The 21,521-nt window shown below is 35.1% G+C and overlaps 1 protein-coding gene across 2 annotated transcripts in view; it reads left to right on the top strand.

Moving 5' to 3' along the window:
* LOC128229427 (telomere-associated protein RIF1-like) overlaps nucleotides 1-21,521 on the top strand; it is a 238,016-nt gene that overhangs the window by 127,590 nt on the left and 88,905 nt on the right. For both annotated transcript variants that reach the window (XM_052941345.1, XM_052941344.1), the window contains exon 24: nucleotides 21,344-21,428. In XM_052941345.1, the coding sequence (XP_052797305.1) occupies nucleotides 21,344-21,428 (85 nt within the window). The remainder of the gene's footprint in view (nucleotides 1-21,343; nucleotides 21,429-21,521) is intronic.

The raw sequence follows: 21,521 nt of genomic DNA, 5'->3' as shown, positions 1-21,521 counted from the left end.
GGAATGATCCTTGGGTGGTGCTTTTTCAAAATTGATCAAAGAAATGAATTCCATGCAAGACTCTGGTTGCTATGGCAACCTAAAGTAAAAGTGTCGACAATTGGTTATAATCATCATCTTCTCCTAAACCGCTTGGACAATTTTGATGAAACTTCATAGGAATAATCCTTGGTTGGTGCTTTTTCAAAATTGTTCAAAGAAATGAATTCCATGCAGAACTCTGGTTGCCATGGAAACCTAAAGGAAAATGTCAACAATTGGTTATATAACAATCATCATTTTCTCCTAAACCCCTTTGACAATTTTAATGAAATTTCATAGGAATGATCCTTGGTTGGTACTTTTTTAAAATTGTTCAAAGAAATGAATTCCATGCAGAACTCTGGTTGCCATGGCAACCTAAAGGAAATGTCAACAATAGGTTATTATCATCTTCTTCGTCTAAACCGCTTGGACAATTTTGATGAAACCTAATAGGAATGATCCTTGGTTGGTGCTTTTTCAAATTTGTTCAAAGAAATTAATTCCATGCAGAACTCTGGTTGCCATGGCAATCTAAAGGACAAAATTACAAAACTTTTTTTGGCAAATACTATTAAGCCTAGTGCTTAAATATTTGGTGTGTTACATTGTCTATTGGTTACCTACCATGTTTATTTATATTATGCCCCTGAAAAAAATTTGGCCTCACTCAATGGGTTACAAGTTCATTATAAATAAATTTTGTTAAAATTTGATAGTTATGTAAAGTTTACCCTTGAAACAAGGGCAGCAAGTCTAGCTATATGGTCTCCTTTTTTGTTGGAGATTCCACTACTTTCTATTTTTAGTAACAAGGGAATAGATTTTAAAGTCTATAAAGTCTTCAACATAGTCACTTATAAGGTAATTATTGTTCTTTTTTTAGGATCATAGATTAAAATAATTATTATACACTCTATTCCTTAGAAGAAATTTCATTTTTACTTCATGATAAATTTAATAATCAGACTTTCCCATTGAACTTCATGTACAGTGAAACTGCTTTCCCTCAAACAAGCGGTCGTTCGAGAACCGGCTTTCCCTCGAGGTAGGAGCTTGGTCCCGAACTTTTTTCCTTCCATTTTCATATAAAATACACCCACGCTGCATCGAAACCTAATTATGTCAAGCAGTTGAGCAATATCCTCGGTCCCAAGTACACAAATATTGCACAAGACCTTATGGCTCCCTCGAGGACATAATTTCACACTTTTTCCCAAACGCGTGTTCCAAAATAAACAAACAATTGCTAGGTGTTAAAATTTTCGCAAGTTGTAAAAATTGCAATGACAGTTGAAAGGCAATTTGATAAGGTGTGAAAAACCGTTTTTCACTGTTAACTCATGACCGATATTAGTTGATATGGGCATTTGAGATGATAATGATGAGAAGTTAATGACGAGAAGTTAACGCTTTAGATGTGGTCAGAAGGTTCTTGGAATTCACTGCCGATGCTGACCGTGATCTTCAGACGCTCTGTACGCTGTCACGTCACATTACGATTGAACAGTTTTGCGAAACTGACAAGATGCGCAAATCAACAATCCTTGATTTTGCGAAACTTAAATCTGACTAATGCCACAATATGTACTGTCATTCAAATGTTGCTTGTTACGAAAATGTGCTTTTTTGTTAAAATAACCATTTCTATTTATTAATTTATTGTTTTTTCTTTTGCGTTTTACATTAAGTTTACGTCAATCTTTGAACATATTAGCGATTTCCACAACGCAACACATAATCGGTGTCTTAGTAAACGGTCTGTTTGACGACTTCAAACTTAAAATACACTGAAAGATATTTCATATAAAACTGGAAAATTGGAAATCGGGTCGTTCCAAACATCGGTTCCCTCGATGTTTTGACTCGGTCCCTGGCGACCTCGAGCGATCGCAGTTTTACTGTATATTATTGTAAACTTCATGTAGATTATTCAAAACAACAAATCTTATCTTCTGTGTGGATAGTGAATAAGCCTTACACAGAAAACATTGATTGACCTTATTTGAAGGATGGTCATGTTGTCCTAGATGGAAGAAGCAATAATAGAACAATGAATGTGTACTGTATTGATTTTTAGAGCTTACGGCAGATTATTGATTTTATTGGATGGTGCAATGTATGTTGTTTTTGTATCTGTACTAAAAGTTATTTTAGTGTACAAGCAATTGAACATATTTTTATCAGTGTGCAGGCAATTGAATGAAGTCATGTCAGTGTGAAGGCAATTGAACAAAGTCCTGTTAGTGTGCAGGCAACTGAAAAAAGTCGTGTCAGTGTGCAGGTATCTGTACCAAGTGCTGTCAGTGTGCAGTCAATTATCAAGTCCTGTCAGTGTGCAGGCAACTGAACAAAGTCCTGTCAGTGTGCAGGTGTGAGAATCATATTCTGTCAGTGTGCAGTCAATCATCAAGTCCTGTCAGTGTGCAGCCAACTATACAAACTCCTGTCAGTGTTCAGTTAATCGACAAGCCCTGTCAGTGTGCAGGGAACTCTGACAAGTCCTGTCAGTGATCCAGGCAACATGTTTGACCAGTATGTTTTTCAATATTCTTTGAGAACAAATATCAAGCTGTATTGATTACAAAAGTTAAAATCTTTTACTCAGGTGAGCGATTTAGGGCCACCATGGCCCTCTTGTTTAAATTTACTCGTTTATAAACCTCTAAAAATGAAAAATAAGAAACCATACTCACTGTTTACATCCATATTCCACTCATTGGCACTATAACGGAAGACGTGTTGGAGAATTTTTACACATAACAAAATGATCATTGCTCCAATGATTGCCCTCCGTGTATTATTTGACTTAGAAATTCTGGTTAAGGTTTTGCATGTAAGAACACAGGTTAATATCTCAGCAACTACTAGATGTATTGCATTGAGACTTTATTAAATGGTACTCAACCATCCAACTTACTAAATTAACTAAGTTAGATAACTCTAGTTTGCATTTAATTCAAATAATGACCCTTTATTATTCAACTTAGGAATTCTGGTTAAGGTTTTGCATGTAACCACATTTAAGTCAATATTTCAACAAATACATCATGTATTGCATTGAAACATTAGTTATGTATTCCCAACTATCTAACCTACTAATCTAATGAAGTTAGATACACCTTTTTGAATATAATGCAAATTATGGGCCTTTATTATTTGACTTATAAATTCTGGTTAAGGTTTTGCATGTAAGCACACACAGGTTAATATCTCAGCAACTACTTGACGTATTGCATTGAGACTTCATACAATGATACTCAACCATCCAATCTACTTAGATAACCAATCAAGATAACTCTAGTTTGCATTAAATTCAAATAATGACCCTTTTTTATTCGACATAGAAATTCCAATTCATCATGTATTGCATTGAAACCTTATACTAGGGATTGCAACGAGTAGTAAAATTGGTACTCGAGTACTCAGACAATTTTTTGATCGAGTACTCAGGTACTCGATTACTCGGGAAAAAAATGAATTTGTTTTTGGGAAAGACAAGATCGTGTATACATGTATCGTTCATGGCGTATATCATGCGTTGGTCATATTATTGGTCATTTTCATCTTTAAATTAGACTTTCATTATCTACTTTAACAGAAAATTAAATAAAAGGAAAACAAATGCGGTTTCATGCTTTTAATTTTGTCATTTTTCATTTCACTCTAATGATTTTACATGCACTGCAAATTAGCTACACATAAGCTGGAAAGTGAAACCCAGATTTTATTCGGGCGTCTAAATAGTCGAGATTTATAATGAACATCAATCAGATTTACAATAAACGTAAATTAATAGCTTACATAAAAATAAAGAACGAATTACTTCGTACTGTATTATTGTTGTTTATCTCATAAATATTCATAATTCTTGATTTAAGATATGAACCTATCAATTGTGATAATCATTGCAAAAATAGTTAAAATACGCCCATTAAGAAATCAATGCTCGTAACGGTCGCTACTCGTTCAGTCGTTAGCGTCCATTGTTTGGTAAAAGGACTCTTAATTGGTAAACAATAGAATTGTGTAGGTGAAAGTTCCGCTATCAAATCTTCGCTAATTGACATCAGTGCTAATTGGAAATAGGGGCCCTTTGCTGACAGTTTTCAACTCTCAACTAATTTATTAGGGTCAAATTGTGTACACAGGGGGGATTAGAGGGACCGTAAATTGTTCACTTGGCAACTAACCAGATCCGTTACTTTGTCTGTAAATCGTGTATTTTGTGATTTTTATAGATTTTTTCCGAGTACTCGAGTAGTGATTTGGTACTCGAGTACTCAGACGTTCGACCGAGTACTCGGGTACTCGTTGCCATCCCTACCTTATACACAGGCTCCCAACCATTCAACCTTCTTAATTAATCAGGAAAGATAACTATCTTTTATATTATATAATTTTTGCCCCTTTATTATGTGATTTAGAAATTCTGGTTACGGTTTTGCATGTTAGTACACATAGGTTAATATCTCAGCAACTACTTCATGTATTGCATTGAGACTTTATACAATGGTACTCAACCACCCAACCTACTTGAATAACCAAGTTAAATAACTGTATTTTGCAAATAATGGCCCTTAATTATTGGACTTAAAAAATCTGGTTAAAATTTTGTATGTAACCACATTTATGTTAATATCTTAGCAAATACATCATGTATTACATTTAAATCTAATCTAATTTAAATGGATATGTTTTGCCAAAACTTTTCAATCCTTACACTGAAAAGCAGCGTAATAGTCCAGCGCACTGTTTCTGTGACAGCTCGTTTGACACTCGCACTTAATCGTAATGAAAATTCTTATTGGTCGATTTGTTGGCAAGTTGTATTTTTCGGACCGTTCTGGTTTGGTTTCATATCGAATAACATCTTCCAAAGGATAAAATTATTGTTAAGAACATTTGGAACTACCATTTAAAACATTCCAATGTTCATGACAAAAGTCTATCATTTAACGTTTCAAAACATCGTGCGATCTATACATAGTAGTAAACATTATTTGGTAATGTATTGCAAAGGGAGGCAAATGCTGCATGGTGTTTGACTTAGTATGGTAAGCATTCCGACATCTACACTACCTGAAAACGACATCAGATTCATAAACAAATGGTTATTTGACAATATCATTAAAAAAACATGATTTTCTGTTTAAACAAAATAAATTATTCTTACTTTTAAGCGGTGTTTGATAACTGATAAGATTGATAAGGATTAAATCTGCGTTATTTTTTACATCTGGCCATGAAAACTGTCGGTAAGACGGACCAACCCCATCACAAATGAAGTCGGACTGAGTCAAAATTTACCGGTCAGAACCGTTGAACCGACGTTTTTTTGCGATGTCTGCATTAAAAAGCATGAAAATATTTTCAATATTCTTTGTGTCATGTGTAGTTAACAATGGCGGAATCAACAGGCAAGCATGAAGATTAACATTTGGTTATGTTATTTTAAGCAGAATAGCTTTACCGACAGGTCTTTAAGAATTTGTTTATAATTCGTTTTATAACATGCTAATTTACAATGATTTACTTTGTTCTTCAAATGTAATAGTAAACACAAATTTCTTAATATTTATTTTACTATTGTTTAACAATGATCCCCTTGAGATGACCCCTGAAAATCTATGACATCACAAAACTTGTGTTTACAGGGTAAATATGATTGAACAATCGAGAAAACGTAGGGGCGTTACTTTCATGGGAATGTGTTTGGAGCCCATATGGTCAAGGTCACTGGTAATAGATAACTGTTTTGATAACCGTTTGGTACTGAATAACCTTAGTAAGAAATTACATATTGTGAACAAACTTGGTATGTAGAAGTAAGAAATTACATATTGTGAACAAACTTGGTATGTAGAAGGAGTTTATGGAGAACTTCCATGGGATTGCATTATGAGCCCAGGAGGGAGGGGGTGGGGGTCAAGTTCAAGGTCACTGTTACTAAAAATAGAAGAAAAAAACAGTTGAAACTGAGCCTCACAACGAATGTTGAAGTTCTTCTGTCAATCATTGAAAACTTGGTTTCGTTGCTTTGTGGAGTTTCTAGTTTACTTTTTAATTTTAGCTCACCTGAGAACAAAGTGCTCAATGTGAGCTATTGTGATCAGTTTATGTCGGTCGTCTGTACTCCGGCATCTTGCGTCAACAAGTTGCCTATAAACATCATCTCCTCCTAAACCGCTTGGTCTGTTTTGATGAAACTTCACAAGAATGTTCCTTGTGTGGTGTCCTTTGAAAATTGTTCAAAGAAATTAATTCCATGCATACTCTGGTTGCCATGGCAACCTAAAGGAAAAACTTCATAACTCTTGGCAAAAACCATCACGCCTTTAGTTTAGATATTTGGTGTGTAACATTGTCTAGTTGTTATCTACCAAGTTTGTTCAAATTATGCCCCTGGGGTCAGACCTGGCCCCGCCCTGGGGATCACAAAATTCTTACATACTTATATAGTGAAATCTTTGACAAACTTCTTGTCTGAAACTGTTTGGCATAGACTCTTGATATTTTGTGTGTATCATCATATAGTGGTCCTCTATAAAATTGGTTAATGTTGTGGCGCTGGAGTCAAAACTGGTCCCGACCCAGGGGTTACAAGTGTACTATAACACATTTTGTTAAAATCTGATAGTTATGTAAAGTTTACTCTTGAAGCAAGGGCAGCAAATCTTGCTTTATTGTCTCCCATTCTGTTGGAGATGGAATTATTGTTTATTTTTAACTAAGGGAATAGATATTATATTTTATGAATTCTTCAAAATAGTCACTTCTAAGGTAATTATCATTCTTTTAACCCTTTACTTCATGTAAAACCAAGCCATATCAGGCTGCCAGTGTATGGCTTATCAGTTCATATCAGTACCCCTACTTCATAGGAGGTTATTGGAATTTTGACCCTCTTGTATTACAAACCTATTTTCTTAGTATTTCTTTTGGTTAATTCAATAAGTCATCAATGTAAAGTTTTTAGAGAATTAAATTTCCAATCCAGTTTAAATTCACCATCTCAATGTCATACTCAATCCAGTCATATAAATTTTATTTTGTTATCTAAATTATTTATGCATGATATTCATGAACAAACAAAAAAATATTCCAATTTATTGAAAATTAAATTTTATTACACTTTTATTTATCAATATTAACACAAAATATTATATAAACAACATAATTTTATAATTCATTTAATGCGACCTGAATTGAAACAGAGATGGACAGAATTAAGAAATAATTCATAACAAAGAAACATGCTGTATTATATATGAAACGGAAGCAATAAAAATAAAAGTTGAACCACAGTCACAGTACGTATTACAAACTACAATGAACAAATAAAGTTATTATTCAACTCCTACAGTACACTCCACGCGGAACTACCACTTTCCTCGGTCACTCCGAGGGTTTTTTAATTTATCAAGGACACCCGCCGAGTAAGTAACCTTTTTACCTCGCTAAAATTCGCCGAGTTTCGCCGAGTTGCTCATTTTCGCTGAGGGTTTTATTGCCAGTATCGCCGGTGAACGTGTTGTTTTATTGGCCTCAAAGCGGAACTCCGAGTTGTATGCTTTGCTACTTCATTGCTACTATTGAAAATAAATAATTACATTTGCAGTTATTTCGTTTATAAAAAGAAATTTTTCGCATAAAGAAAGAATACATATTCAATAAAACAATATATCTTTATCTTGTTTGGTTATTAATTTATCTTTCAACTAATATTCGTTAATTGCCTATTGATGTCCGCACACATTTAAGATATAACACCACGTGCTGTTTGTTTACCATAATAACGTCATACAGCTTTTGTGTTGTTGAGAACTAAATTGGATTGGAGTAATATGCAAGTGTTGAGTACCATGAAAGTGTGAATAATTTTCCTGTCACTATTTCTTTTGTGATACATATCAGTTGTTTTTCCACATTCTCTCATGAACTCATGATCTGTGGTTTAAAAAATCTACATCTGTATGAAGATATTGTCGTAATCTATTTCCTTTTCTAAATGAATATAATTCAGCGTTCAATTGTACTATTTTATGAAAGTTACGGTGTTAGTATGAATATTGTGCTTAAAAATAGTGAAACCATAACTCCTTAGTTAATAATTAGAAATTATTAGTATGAAACCGCAATCTAGTATTTGGTGGAAGTCACGTGATATGCAAATTTCATAGTGACATATTGTGCAGTAAATTTAGACTACTTTTGGTTATCTGGCATGTTGGTTATTGCGAAAAATGCATTTTTTTTATCAAACTGCAGGTTTAAATGTAAAACAGTTAAGAGAAGTTAATTGAATATACGTAGCAAACAGAATGTTTACATTACTTTAAGTAACTGGGACTGTTGGAAGTCAAATGGGTAAGATATAATTAGAACTGGGTCAAAAATGGACATCGACATATATTGCATTTTTGTGCCATCAAAGGATGACGAGTCTTATTATGTGCAAGTAAGTCTGAGAAATATTGAAACAACACAATTAAAGAACAGTTTTCAAATAAATTACAAAAAATCAGATAAATGTACAGTAGGAGATTCTTATCAGTTTCCTCGGAGTTTCGCGGTGTTTTCACTCCCGAGTAACGCTGCGATTGTAATTATACGGTCCACTGATCAGCCTCCGAGGGTGAACGAGTGAAAACACCGAGGAAAGCGGATTATGATCTATTGAATGTCGTGTCCGCAATGACCAAAATCGGCCGAGGAAAACAGAAAGTGGTAGTTCCGCGTGGAGTGTACTGTAAATAAGGCCTAGATGTTGTTGTATACTAAATTTATATCGTTTATTGCATTACAGGTATTGTCATCATTGGGTTTGATTATAAAAAATCCTCATTGGTCGTATCCTTGTGTGCGTGACGCCGAGGTCCGAATTCGCCATCTCAACGTCGTACTCAAACTCACTTTAATCAAAGCCAAAATGTTCAGATTGTTTATTCGAAAACACGTGTATCAACAGCTCATTGATGTTAAATTGAGTCATGTCAAAGTTTAACAATAGGGATAGCCTTTATTTTATATCATATTTGTACTAACTTTCAATTTGTAGAAGCAGATGCGCATTTTTATGACCGGATTAGCGAAACAGAAGTGACACATATGTCCCATATAATGATTTATGGCCTTTGTTTATACAAGCCAGACGATTTTTTGTTTATCCAACCTGGCCGACATTTTGACACGATTCTAGACCATGACCTGTGACTTCAGGCGCGTGATCAATAGAATATAGTTTTATTTTTCAATATTGGTAGTTAATTATAACTTGCAATATTGTGTAAATTTCCACGAGGAAAACGAGACAGGAATGCCCACAAACCTGCGCAGTTTTACGCATCTTTGATATCAATGACCTTATTTCGCGATTTTCCGAAATTCTTTAAATAGTAACATAGTGTTTTTTTTAGTGCATTGTATTTATCAATGTTTACACCTCATGAATATGAATTTATAGCGAATAAACGAGCATCAGGTATGAAAATAAATGCCCCTACATTACGAGTACGTAGGATTGCGTATCTATGAAGCTATCGATAAAACGTTGATCTGCGTATCTATGAAGCTATGGATAGATAAGTAAAATTGCATATCTATGAAGTAAAGGGTTAATATGTTAAAGTAATTATTACATTTTTTTATTTTAAATTTATTTATACCCCCGACAAACTAAGTTTGAAGGGGTTCTATTGGAGTCACCATGTGGTCGGTCGGTCGGTCGGTTTGTCCGTTGCAATTTACCTTGTCCGCAGCATAACTTAAAAACTACTGGATGGAATTGGATTAAACTTCATACAATGGTAGAGCATAATTAGAGGAAGTGCAGTGTACAATAACCATAACTCTATTCATGCCTATTACTGAGTTATTGCCCTTTGTTACTTTTTTTTTGTCCAGAGTATAACTTTAAAAGTACTGGATGGAATTGATTGGAACTTCATACAATGGTAAAGCACAATGAGAGGAAGTGCAGTGTTCAAGAACCATAACTCTACTTTAGCTAATTACTGAGTTATTGCCCTATATTGGGTTTTTTTGATGTCATTTTTTTCCAGACATTGATTTGCAAACTACTTGATGGAATTTATTAAAACTTCATACAATGGTAAACCACAATGAGAGGAAGTGCAGTGCACAAGAACCATAACTCTATTTCAGCTAATTACAGAGTTACTGCCCTTTGTTACTTTTTCTTGTCTGGAGCATAACTTGAAAACTATTGGATGGAATTTAATAAAACTTCATACAGTGATAGATCATAATGAGAGGAAGTGCAGTGTACAGGAACTGCAATTCTATTTCAGCCAATTACAGAGTTACTGCCCTTTGTAACTTTTTCTTGTCTGGAGCATAACTTGAAAACTATTGGATGGATTTTAATAAAACTTCATACAGTGATAGATCATAATGAGAGGAAGTGCATTGTACAGGAATCGCAATTCTATTTCATCCAATTACAGAGTTATTGCCCTTTGTTACTTATTTCTTCTCCAAGCATAACTTGAAAACTACTGGATGGAATTTCATAAAACTTTATTCAATGGTAAAGCACAATGAGAAGGAGTTCAGTGTACATGAATCATTACACTATTTTAGCAAATTACACAGTTATTGCCTTTTTCTGTTTTTTTTTAAAATTTTGTCCGCACAGTAACTTGAAAACTACTAGATGGAATTTCATAAAACTTCATACAATGATAAATCATAATGAGAGGCGGCGTTTGGGGGTATTAATCACCTTCAGTGATAGCTCTAGTTATTTTCTAGAATGTTTTTTTTTTTACTCAGTAAAGAATTTAATAATCAGTCTTTTCCTTGAACTAGACCATTGTTAGCTACAATCTAATATTATGTTGTGTATGTTGGAAGAACAGTTATATTCTTGACGTCTGTCAAGTGTGAAGTTCTATTAAAGTTGCACTCTCACAGATATACCATTTTTACAACTTTTTAGCTCACCTTAGCCGTAGGCTGAGGGTGAGCTTTTAGGATCGATGATTGTCCGTCGTCTGTTGTTCGTCCACACTTAGTTTGTTCTAACTCTAGGGCTCAATTGTCACGAAACTTGGTCATGATGTTTGTCCCAGTAATAACTCGGACGAGTTCAAATATGGGTCATCTGGGGTCAAAAACTAGGTCACAGCGCCCAAATATGGAAAAACGTTGTTAGCACTCTAGAGGTAACATTATCAGCCCAAATATCCTGGAAATTTGTCAGAAAGGTTGTCTTGATGATTTCTAGCTCAAGTTCGAATGTGGGTCATCTGGTTTCAAAAACTAGGTCACTGAGCCCAAATATGGAAATACCTTGCTAATGCACCAGTCATTTGTAACCACGGCCCCCCCAGGTCCGGGGAATAGCGGGGACTTTGACTTTCGTTCCATTTAAGCCCGGGCAAAATTTTCGCCCTGCGGGGACGATCTGCTGGTAAAACCCCCGCCAAATGCCCCTGCACCCAAGGGACCCTAGATAATGCCAATTTCCCGCTATATTTGGCGTGGAGACAAAACCACCGCAGTCACCCGGCACTGCGGGGCCACCTGAAAGGTAAAAACACAGCCCATTTCCCCGGCTATCCCTGGTACACCCCCGGACCTGGGGGAGCCGTGGTTACAATTGACTGGTGCATAACACTCTAGAGGTAACATTTTCAGCCCAAATATTCTGCAGAGACATGTGAAAGTTAAATTTTTTATATTAAAGCTTTTTTGTGGACTTATATAGGGAATTCTTGAAAATGTTCTTGTCTAGGCGCAGACCTTTTGTAACTAGCATCATAATATTATAGTGGTCCTCTACCAAAATTATGCCCCTGGAATCAAAGCCGGTCCCATCTCTACTATACTTGACCTACTTTCTTACTTTTGCTTGGATGACCTTAATTGTGACTTTTTGACCTTCATTCTTGTTTTTGAAGCCACTGTAATGGAATTTCCATCATGTGTACAGTTTTGAAAAAAAATATATCTATTTGGGTGCTTTTCAAAATAATGAGGCAAAAGTGTGATTTAGGGGTTGAAAATTCAAACCCAGTTTTCATGATTGTCACCTATTTTAAATGAAAGTAAATACTTCAAATTACACGGAAATAACTTTGGGACAGTATCGGGAAATACAAATAAAAAATATTTTGACCTTAAATCCAAATATTGCAAACATTTCTAACAATATGGGTGATTTATAAAAGTGTCTTATGACAAGAACCTAGCATAAATCAGATGCTTTTTCTGAATTTTATAATCAGTAATTGGTACCTGTGTGTAGTCATGTGCATAATAACTCAGTTGTTTAAGAAAAATAAAAAAAATCACATTTTGCCTGAATTTGAAACCAAAAATAAATTGTTACCTCACAAAGTTTTTGCTGTACTTAAAACAAGAATCAAATAAGGGAAAAATCTACATTTACCTCACCTTATGCATCTTTATAGACCACATACCAAATTTCAAGAATGTATTGTAACTTACAATTGCCAAATTTTTCATTTCAAAATTGAGCTATTTTTCGGTGCACAGGGGACACATATTGGAAGCCAATATAATATGCATTTATATTCTCTTTTATGTTAATAGAAAATTATTTGTGATCAACTTCAGACATTTCTGTGTATATGATAGTGTATTCCTCAAAATTTCTTCAGTATGACATTTTTCACAACAATTTCCTCCAAATTCAACAGCATGAAATGATGGAAAGTAATGGCTAAGAGAACAACTTACAGCAAACAGTCACATATATAACATTTATTACTTCATATTGAGTCCAAAAATAAGAAAATATCACCGATGGTAATATAAAGTACTAGAATTCATACATGTTTAGTACTTTATTATGTAATGGAAAGGGTGCACAGGGGACAAATCATAATGCAAGTAATATTTTTAATTATGTAATTATTTTTATTACTTTTCTTGGTGAACATTTTTACAATAAGAGGAACTGTACTTTCAGTAAAGCTTGAAACAGTACTGTAAATGTTTGAAAGATTACATTAGAGCCTACAAAACTAAATCTCTAAACAATGGAATAAAATATGTCCACAGCGTGGAATAAAGTTTTTGGTCTCAATGCACCTGTTACCATTTAACACTTTTGTGAACATGTCTAAATTAAAAGATGTCTCTTTGCCTTTGGCATCCTACTCAATAGAATAGAATCTGTTTTATTAGGCATTATTCAAGAAATAAATTCAAGAAAATTCTCAACTTTTGGTTTCCACAAGGATTTAATTTCACCTGGCTTTGACATGGTTTTACTTTGGTCCATTTTTAGGCGCTCAAATTGCCAAAGACTTTTCTTGCAACTCCACATATTCTTAGCATTGCTTGTGTATACTAGCTGCCTTTTTAATTTTTTTTTTGATTTAGTTGGTGTGCCTACTTTTTAGCTCACCTGTCACTTTGTGACATGGTGAGCTTTTGTGATCGCCTTTTGTCTGTCGTGCTTCGTCCGTCAACAATTTACTTAAAAGACATCTCCTCCTTAACCGCTGGGCCAATATTAATAAAACTTCATAGGGATGTTCCTTGGGTGGTCTTCTATCAAAGTTGTTCAAAGAATTCAATTCCATGCAGAACTCTGGTTGCCATGGCAAACAAAAGGAAAAATCTTCTTCTCCCAAACCACAAGGCTTAGGCCGTTGATATATGGTAGGTAGGATCACCAAATGGTCCTCTACCAAGAGGCTTAGATATTTGGCATGATTCATCGTCTAGTGGACCTCTACAAAGATTGTTCAAATTATGGCCCTGGGGTCAAAATTGGCCCCGCCCTTGGGGGGGTCATGGGTTTTCTCTATATGTTTATAGTAAAAAAAATCAAAAATCTCCTCTGAACTTACGTTGCTTAGAGCTTAGTTATTTGGCATGATTCATCGTCTAGTAGACCTCTACAAAGATTGTTCAAATTATGGCCTTGGGGTCAAAATTGGCCCCGCCCCGGGGGGTTAGGGTATTCTCTATATGTTTATAGTTAAAACTTAAAAAATCTTTTCCTCTGAACTTACTTGGACTAGAGCTTAGATATTTGGCATGATTCATCGTCTAGTGGACCTCTACAAAGATTGTTCAAATTATGGCCTTTGGGTCAAAATTGGCCCCGCCCCCTTGGGGGGTCATGGGTTTTCTCTATATGTTTATAGTGAAAACTTCAAAAATCATCTCCTCTGAACTTACGTTGCTTAGAGCTTAGATATTTGGCATGATTCATCGTCTAGTGGACCTCTACAAAGTTTGTTCAAATTATGGCCCTGGGGTCAAAATTGGCCACACCCCGGGGCTGATGGGTTTTCTCTATATGTGTTATAGTGAAAACTTAAAAAATCTTCTCCGACCTCACAAAGACAAGTAACGTCTTAATTTAAACTGGATAACATATTTAGTACACATACCAATTTTCAATATGGGCCACATACAACAATTAATAACAAATATACATATATAGATACACACGTAAAAATCAAGTAGTGACAAGAGCTTAGATATTTGGCATGATATATCATCTAGTTGACTTGTACTAATATTGTTCAATCTTTGGCCCTGGGGTCAAAAAATGGCCCCACCCGGGCGGTCATGGGTTTCCTTATATATGTATATGATGAAAACTTAAAAAATCTTCTTCTCCGAAACCAAAAGGCGAAGGCCTTAGATATTTGGTATGAAGCATCGTTTATCAGACCACTATTAACCCTTTAGCACATAGACAAGTGGCCAGATTACACCTCCCAGTCAATAGCCATCTTACTGATAAGCAGTCCTTATCTGCATAGGTACTTTTCTGGATATTTGAAAATGAGAAAATGAATACAGCAGTATGACCTTAAAATCAATGTTACTTCAAATAATTGTGTCCAAATCTTTTTTATGTGAATTCATTTTTTATAGATAATTAAATTATCTAATAAATGGTGTCAATGATGAAATATTAAATTATTTTATTTCAGCTGTGAATGTATTTTCAAGATGGATTTGTAACATTTCTTTGAAATGTCATAATTGCATTAAATCAAAGGGTAATAAAATGCTGGGATCAATCTAATTTTTATTACCCCTATCATAAAAAAGACCCATCTGGATTTAAAAGCCGACAATTTATGTTCTTGTGTATTAATACACAGAAACATGTCAGGAATATCCGGTGTCATCCAGCTGAGAGATCCAGTCCAAGGTGTCTGTTTAACTTTATTACCCCCTCATAAAATTGTTTACAAAAAAAGAAAGCCGATAAATGATTTTCCGGTATGAATAAAAAGATCTAGATCAAACAAAACGCTTGCACTTGACCTATTTTACAGCCAAAACTATGATGGACATTATATAAGCTTCACAGAAAATTTACCCATCATTTTCTCATTTACTAATTGTTTCTTTTGTTTGTAAACAAAATATTACCTTTAAGTAAATATAATCTCAATTGATTTTAATGGTAAACTGAACTGACGTAATATATTTAATGATTTACGCATCAATGAATTTGGGGGAAATTCCATACAGTACTTAGCTCGTGGTCTTATTACGTCACAATGGGATATCACACCTGCGATTGGGAGTATAAACACCTTCTCAATTTAGCAGACGATATTTTCAAGGGAAAATCAATACACAAAAGGTTAAACTTTAATTTTATAAACATCCGGGATATTGTTTACAAAAAGAAAGATGCAAAATTGAAATATTGAAATGACCCTATTGAAATATGCGGGCCATGCGTTTACATCCAGTAATGGATACGGTCGGCCAAATGCGTATACATCTGGTAATGAGCTATGTCGGCCTATCTCGTATACATGCGCTAAAGGGTTAAGATTGTTCAAACTTTAGCCCTGGGGTCAAAATTGGCCACGCCCCGTGTTCATAGGCTTAGGTTTTCAATATTTGTATATAATGGAAGAATGTGCAATATATGACAGGTGAGCGATTTAGGGCCATTTGGCCCTCTTGTTTATGACTATGACTGACAGACATCACCAATTGTGTAATTTTCTACAACATGACTTATTTTAAGACCTTCACTTCGGTATGGCATTCTTTACCAGACAGTTAATTGTGGAGGCCCATGCCATGGAATCCCTCTGAAGGGGTTGTTTTGCATGTTGTGCTTTTTCTGAACTGATGCTGCTTAAACTGTGGGTGTTCATACCTTCTCATTTTAACCTTTCTTCTTTCATTCTGTCTGTCATTTTCTGGACTTTTATTGTTTCTTCATTTCGCTTCATTTTATTTCTTCTCTGCCTCTGCTTCTTTAGTTTCTCCTTTTCTTTTATTTGTAAATCATATATAGGATCTATTTGTCCTCTTTCTTAGGGTTTGAGCAATACCTGGCAAATTCTGCTCTTTTTCTCTGAGTATCTTGATCTCTGTCATACATTTTCTGCAACTTTTGATCTTTCCTAAGTCATTCTCTGCGCTTCCTAGACTTCATTTTGTTAATGTTTTCAACAGTCTTTTCTTCATTTGTTTTCATATTTTCCATGTGTTCTCTTTGGAAAAGGAAGCTTAACTACAAGCTTTTCCACTAGGGTACTTATTTCCTGTACAAAATTATAATCTGGTATATGTGCTATCCATATAAAAAAAATGTCACCTGTGCACTGAATTGAAGCATATAATACCTTGCACATATGAAAGCATTACATGAATAATTATGCCCCCTTTTGAAAAAAGTGGGGTATATTGTTTTGCACATGTCGGTCGGTCGGTCTGTCTGTCTGTCGGTCGGTCGGTCGGAATACCAAATGGTTTCCGATCAATAACTTGAGAACGCTTTGACCGAGGGACCTCATACTTGGTATGTGTATTGGTCATCACCAGCAGATGAACCCTATTGATTTTGAGGTCAGTGGGTCAAAGGTCAAGGTCAGTGTGACCTTTACATGAAAAACGGTTTCCGATCAATAACTTGAGAACGCTTTGACCCAGGAACCTCATACTTGGTAGGTGTATTGGTCATGACCAGCAGATGAACCCTATTGATTTTGAGGTCAGTGGGTCAAAGGTCAAGGTCAGTGTGACCTTAACATGAAAAACGGTTTCCGATCAATAACTTGAGAACGCTTTGACCCAGGGACCTCATACTAGGTAGGCTTATTGGTCATGACCAGCAGATGAACCCTATTGATTTTGAGGTCAGTGGGTCAAAGGTCAAGGTCAGTGTGACCTTTACATGAAAAACGGTTTCCGATCAATAACTTGAGAACGCTTTGACCCAGGAACCTCATACTTGGTAGGTGTATTGGTCATGACCAGCAGATGAACCCTATTGATTTTGAGGTCAAAGGTCAAGGTCAGTGTGACCTTAACATGAAAAACGGTTTCCGATCAATAACTTGAGAACGCTTTGACCCAGGGACCTCATACTAGGTAGGCTTATTGGTCATGACCAGCAGATGAACCCTATTGATTTTGAGGTCAGTGGGTCAAAGGTCAAGGTCAGTGTGACTGTAAGCTGAAAAAAGGTTTTCTGATTGTCCATATTTTATTTTCTTATATAGTAGACAGTAGAAATTTATATGTCACTAAATGCATGAGTTGAAGTATCAGTTTTCAGTGAACATCTAGTTTAATTATGCCCCCCTTCGAAGCAGAGGGGTTATATAATTGCTTTGCACATGTCGGTCGGTCTGTTGGAAGACCAAAGCTTGTCCGAGTGATAACTCAACAATTCCCGGACCTATGGTCATCAAACTTGACATGAAGATTAGGTATGACCAGTAGATGACCTGCCTCATATGCATCCAATGACAAATCAGCTGTCATTTCAGTCCATGCATATTTCATTCAATTGTCCAAATATTTCTGGCAACTTGGCGCTCAGGGGGCATAATGTTTGACAAACATCTCTTGTTTCAATTTGATTCAATGTTTTTCAATTGTTATGATAAAATCAAAATAGAATATTTAAACAAAATATGTTATCTTTTGTGCCTCATTATTGAAACTGTATTTGAATTAATTTAATAAACCTTTAAAAGAAAATATTTCATGGCTTTATAATTAAATAATAAAAAAAAGTATTTATAACACACTTACCGTCAAGATGCTAAGCTATCAAGTGATCTAAATATAACACACTTCTCATAATGTGGAAATAGCACCATAATTGTCAGTTATGACATTTTTATTGAAATCTGCTAAAACAGGGTGCACAGGGGACATTGCTTTAACCCTTTAGCGCATGTATACGAGATAGGCCGACATAGCTCATTACCAGATGTATACGCATTTGGCCGACCGTATCCATTACTGGATGTAAACGCATGGCCCGCATATTTCAATAGGGTCATTTCAATATTTCAATTTTGCATCTTTCTTTTTGTAAACAATATCCCGGATGTTTATAAAATTAAAGTTTAACCTTTTGTGTATTGATTTTCCCTTGAAAATATCGTCTGCTAAATTGAGAAGGTGTTTATACTCCCAATCGCAGGTGTGATATCCCATTGTGACGTAATTAGACCACGAGCTAAGTACTGTATGGAATTTCCCCCAAATTCATTGATGCGTAAATCATTAAATATATTACGTCAGTTCAGTTTACCATTAAAATCAATTGAGATTATATTCACTTAAAGGTAATATTTTGTTTACAAACAAAAGAAACAATTAGTAAATGAGAAAATGATGGGTTAATTTTCTGTGAAGCTTATATAATGTCCATCATAGTTTTGGCTGTAAAATAGGTCATGTGCAAGCGTTTTGTTTGATCTAGATCTTTTTATTCATACCGGAAAATCATTTATCGGCTTTCTTTTTTTGTAAACAATTTTATGAGGGGGTAATAAAGTTAAACAGACACCTTGGACTGGATCTCTCAGCTGGATGACACCGGATATTCCTGACATATTTCTGTGTACTAATACACAAGAACATAAATTGTCCGCTTTTTAATCCAGATGGGTCTTTTTTATGATAGGGGTAATAAAAATTAGATCGATCCCAGCATTTTATTACCTTTGATTTAATGCAATTATGACATTTCAAAGAAATGTTACAAATCCATCTTGAAAATACATTCACAGCTGAAATGAAATAATTTAATATTTCATCATTGACACCATTTATTAGATGATTTAATTATCTATAAAAAAAGAATTCACATAAAAAAGATTTGGACACAATTATTTGGAGTAACATTGATTTTAAGGTCATACTGCTGTATTCATTTTCTCATTTTCAAATATCCAGAAAAGTACCTATGCAGATAAGGACTGCTTGGTAAACGGACATTTGCCCCCCCGGACATTTGCCCCCCCGGATGTTTGCCCCCCTTTTGGACCATGGCGGACATTTGCCCCCCCGCCGTTTTCGAGGGGGCGGACATTTGCCCCCCCTCAATGTTCGAGGGGGCGGACATTTGCCCCCCCTCCATTTTCGATGGGGCGGACATTTGCGATAACTTTAATAATCTTACAAACTATCAACACCAAACATGTGTTTGTATTAAAGTGCGATCCAACACTACAATTAAAGCAATCCCGATCGCGCTAATTACCTATGTGTGCATGATATCAAAGAAGTGTTAATTAATGAGAAACAATTAAAGCAATCTCGATCGCGCTATTTACCTCTGTTTGCATGATATCAAAGAAGAGTTAATTAATGAGAAAAATGTGACGTACTTTTGCTCAAAATACAAACTAAGAACACGGGACTCATATAATATACTTGTATATATGAGTGCTATAAATGTGCTATATGACTTCTGATTTGAAATAAAAATATTATAAAAGGATTTACATTGTTGTCTTACCTAAGCCTACATCGTCACATGTGTGACCTGAACGGTGTAATCTGTATTTATATGTAATTAGTGACAAACATACAAACTGGTGTAAATCGGTTGGCAGTTTGCACGTAAATTGAACAAATAGTTAAAGAAAAAAATGTTCATTTTTTTTATATATTAATATATTTTTAATATCTTGGTATAAACTTATAAAACCGGGGGGGGGGCAAATGTCCGCCCCCTCGAAAACGGCGGGGGGGCAAATGTCCGCCCCCTCGAAAACGGCGGGGGGGCAAATGTCCGCGATGGACCAAAAGGGGGGCAAACATCCGGGGGGGCAAACATCCGGGGGGGCAAATGTCCTACAATCGGACTGCTTATCAGTAAGATGGCTATTGACTGGGAGGTGTAATCTGGCCACTTGTCTATGTGCTAAAGGGTTAAACCATGCAGATGCTTCAAATCTCTGTATGTGAGAGGCTGAAAACTGTTTTTGCATTTGTTGTAACTTTTTTTTCTGGGAAATACAGCAGAATATCATTTTATTGAAGAAATTGTAGAAATCTGACAACTAACAACCGAAAAGGTGCACAGGGGACATTTTGGAGTAATAAGACATGCATCTGAGTTACCGACAAAATAATGTTTGAAATAACAAAACTATGTTATTTATATAAAGCTGACAGGTTAAAGTTATTAAAATAACATAGTAATTAAATATAAATAGTGCCTAAATGGAATGGTAGTGTTCTCAATGTGAATTGAATATTCTATCTTCTTTTTTAAATGAATGGGGGTCCGTCATATGACATTAAAATTTGGTTAAGTTAATACATATTTTTTTTATTTGAAGTATGTTTTTTTAAAATGAGAAAGTGTTCAGTTACATAAAAAACAATACCAAAATACTATATCATTCAGTTTCAAAAAATAAAAACACATTTGAATAAAGGTCTTCATGTAAAATGTCACACTTTTTTTTGGTGCACACGGGACAAATTTAGCAACATATTCTTACACAACTTTTTTGCTGATTGAGCCATCCATTTGAAACTCAACAATTTTCTTAACAACATTGATTGAACATTGATTGGTCCATAATGTGCCTGAAAACACTTTTCAAAAGTGAAAGGAATAAAATTTAGGAGAGATAAAAGAAAAAGCCTCATTATTTTGAAAAGCACCCATATTGACGTTGTCAGGTGACGTTTTCACTTTCAATCATTTTTTTGAAGCTAATGTTTTGAAATTTTGACCATATGTACAGCTTTGAGAACAAATATCAAGCTATAGTAATTACAAAGGTCAAACACTTTTACTCAGGCATCACTTTCTTTTGTTCAGAGTGAATAATATCAACAGCACTTTTCTGCATTTTATTAACTGTTCCCTAAATTATGCTATACCTTTATCAAATATAGTCCGCTTCCTCCTAGGGCGCTGAGCGGACTTATGACCTACTTCATGTCAATTGGGCGTACTACCCTACAAATGTTTATAAGCAGTGTTAATCGTCACATCTCATGTGAGCGATTCAGGGCCATTATGGCCCTCTTCTTAAGAAATGCATTCATGTTAATCTTTTTACAGGGTATCCAACAGTTCAACCCCGACCCCCACCACAAACATAAGTCAGCCTTTCTCCCTGTTTGGATCCATGGTTCCACCAACACTGGTATGTTTTTTTTTCTCTAAAATATACTGTTGTTATTCCACCAATTACAATTTATCGGTTCTTAAAGGTTAATGCCAGTAGGGAGTAATTCTC

The sequence above is a fragment of the Mya arenaria genome, chromosome 1 (genome assembly GCF_026914265.1).
Source record: "Mya arenaria isolate MELC-2E11 chromosome 1, ASM2691426v1".
Classification (NCBI taxonomy): Eukaryota; Metazoa; Mollusca; class Bivalvia; order Myida; family Myidae; genus Mya; species Mya arenaria.
Note: the sequence above shows the minus strand (reverse complement) of the source record. Positions and strands in the feature narration are given on the sequence as shown.